Source organism: Myotis davidii, unplaced genomic scaffold (genome assembly GCF_000327345.1).
Source record: "Myotis davidii unplaced genomic scaffold, ASM32734v1 scaffold1277, whole genome shotgun sequence".
NCBI lineage: Eukaryota > Metazoa > Chordata > Mammalia > Chiroptera > Vespertilionidae > Myotis > Myotis davidii.
In genome coordinates, this window is record NW_006290682.1 from 2,905,419 (window position 1) to 2,907,103 (window position 1,685).

Sequence of the window (1,685 nt, forward strand, 5' to 3'; positions counted from 1 at the left end):
AAGGAAATGTCCTTTTTATTAGAGAATTATTTTGAAGTGCATATGAATGAAGGAACGTAAAGTCTGGGGTTTGCGTTAAAGATCTTCGGAAAAAGAAAAAATAGATGAAAAGAAGGGAAGGAAGGAGAGAGAGAGCGAATATGGCCACTTTGCGGTAACCGTTGAGTCTGATAGTGGACGGGGGATCCCTCCCGCTGTCCTGCTCTTGCACATGTAGGGACTTGCAGGTGGCGGAGAGGTGTTCGGGCCACGCCGTGGAAGGCCAGGCCGGTTGTTTTTAGCGGGTGTTTGAGAGGGAGCTGTGAGAATCCCAGCAACTCTCACTTCCACACAGTAGGTGTCTAGCATTGATTATTTACCCAGTAATCACTAAAATCCAGATTCAGTAAGACAGGTAGACAGTGGGTTTATTTTGGAATTTTTTTAATGAAAGTTCCTTAACCAATCAATGAGCCCAATTTGGACATAGAAGCCAATGGCCACTTTCTGCTCACAATGGCCTTTGCCTTGGAGCTATTTCACAGAGCAGCCTGCTAACCCTGCACCCCCATCAGCGGCTCTCATGGATTCCCAAAGCTATGCGACCGGGAATTTCACACTTGGGAGACTTCGGGGTACACCTGGATGTTGCGGGGCAGCTGGAAAGAGATGGTCAGCAGCCCACTCAACAGCAGGAGGAAGGCAGCCAGAACGGCCACGGGCACGGTGCTGCCCATCTCCTGCCGGTCCGGCCTGAAGGGGATGTGGAAGGATGGTGGGAAGCGTATGCCCTCTTCATGCAACACGGAGTGGCGGTTCCAGATCACAGCAGTGAGGATAAATGCCCCCGCTATGATGCTCAGGACTCCGGAAGCGACGAACCGATTGCAGGTGGTGTCCTTCTGAAGCCGTCCCGCGTACACTCGCAGCAGGCCCGTGACCGTGAGCACTTTCCCCAGGACCCCGAGGAGGCAGGCGGCCAGCAGCAGGTTCTGGGAGATGCGGATGTCCAGCGGCAGGTAGGTGTCACTGTAGCTGTAGCGGTGACAGGCTATGACTCTGCCCTGGGGGCGGTTGTGCTGGTAAGTGCAGACCCTCCACATCCCAATGCAGGCCAGCCCCCGGGAGGGGGCGCTGCTCTCCATGTGCCACACCCGCCACTCGGCCAGGCCCATGCAGGTCATGGCTAAGATCCATCCCAGAGTGTTGAAGGAGAAACTCGCTGCCTGGCAATTGACGTTTTTAAACCTGGCCATGGCTGTTTCCAGGGGATCTGCAAACCAATAGAGGGCGTCATGAGGTGGGACCCATGGCCTGAACGGCCCCCCCGGGGGTGAGCGGTGCTATATTGGAGAGGGAGATGCCATGTTCCAGAATGGAGACACATGACTCCCATGCTCGGCTGGCGAGGGGTCCTTGGGCAACATTTACTGAAAGCCTTCAAATATTCAGACTTTCATCCTGGCAGGGTGCACTAAGTGGTTAGACTCTCATCTGTATTTAAAGGGCCAGTGGTTCTCAACCTTCTGGCCCTTTAAATACAGTTCCTCATGTTGTGACCCAATCATAAAATTATTGTTGTTGCTACTTCATAACTGTCATGTTGCTACTGTAATGAATCGGAATGAAAATATCTGATATGCAGGATGGTCTTAGGCGACCCCTGTGAAAGGGTCGTTCGACCGCCAAAGGGGTTGCGACCCCCA

At 53.2% G+C, this 1,685-nt stretch overlaps 1 protein-coding gene across 1 annotated transcript; it reads right to left on the reverse strand.

Moving 5' to 3' along the window:
• Positions 1-512: 512 nt before the first annotated feature.
• Positions 513-1,283, reverse strand: CLDN34 (claudin 34). The gene has a single exon (XM_015563969.1). It carries the CDS (start codon positions 1,233-1,235, stop codon positions 594-596), a length of 642 nt encoding a protein of 213 aa, XP_015419455.1. The 5' UTR covers positions 1,236-1,283; the 3' UTR covers positions 513-593.
• Positions 1,284-1,685: the final 402 nt, after the last annotated feature.

What these genes read in the sequence shown, in the direction of transcription:
- CLDN34 (XM_015563969.1), bottom strand. Translation starts at nt 1,235, where the DNA reads ATGGCCAGGTTTAAAAACGTCAATTGCCAGGCAGCGAGTTTCTCCTTC.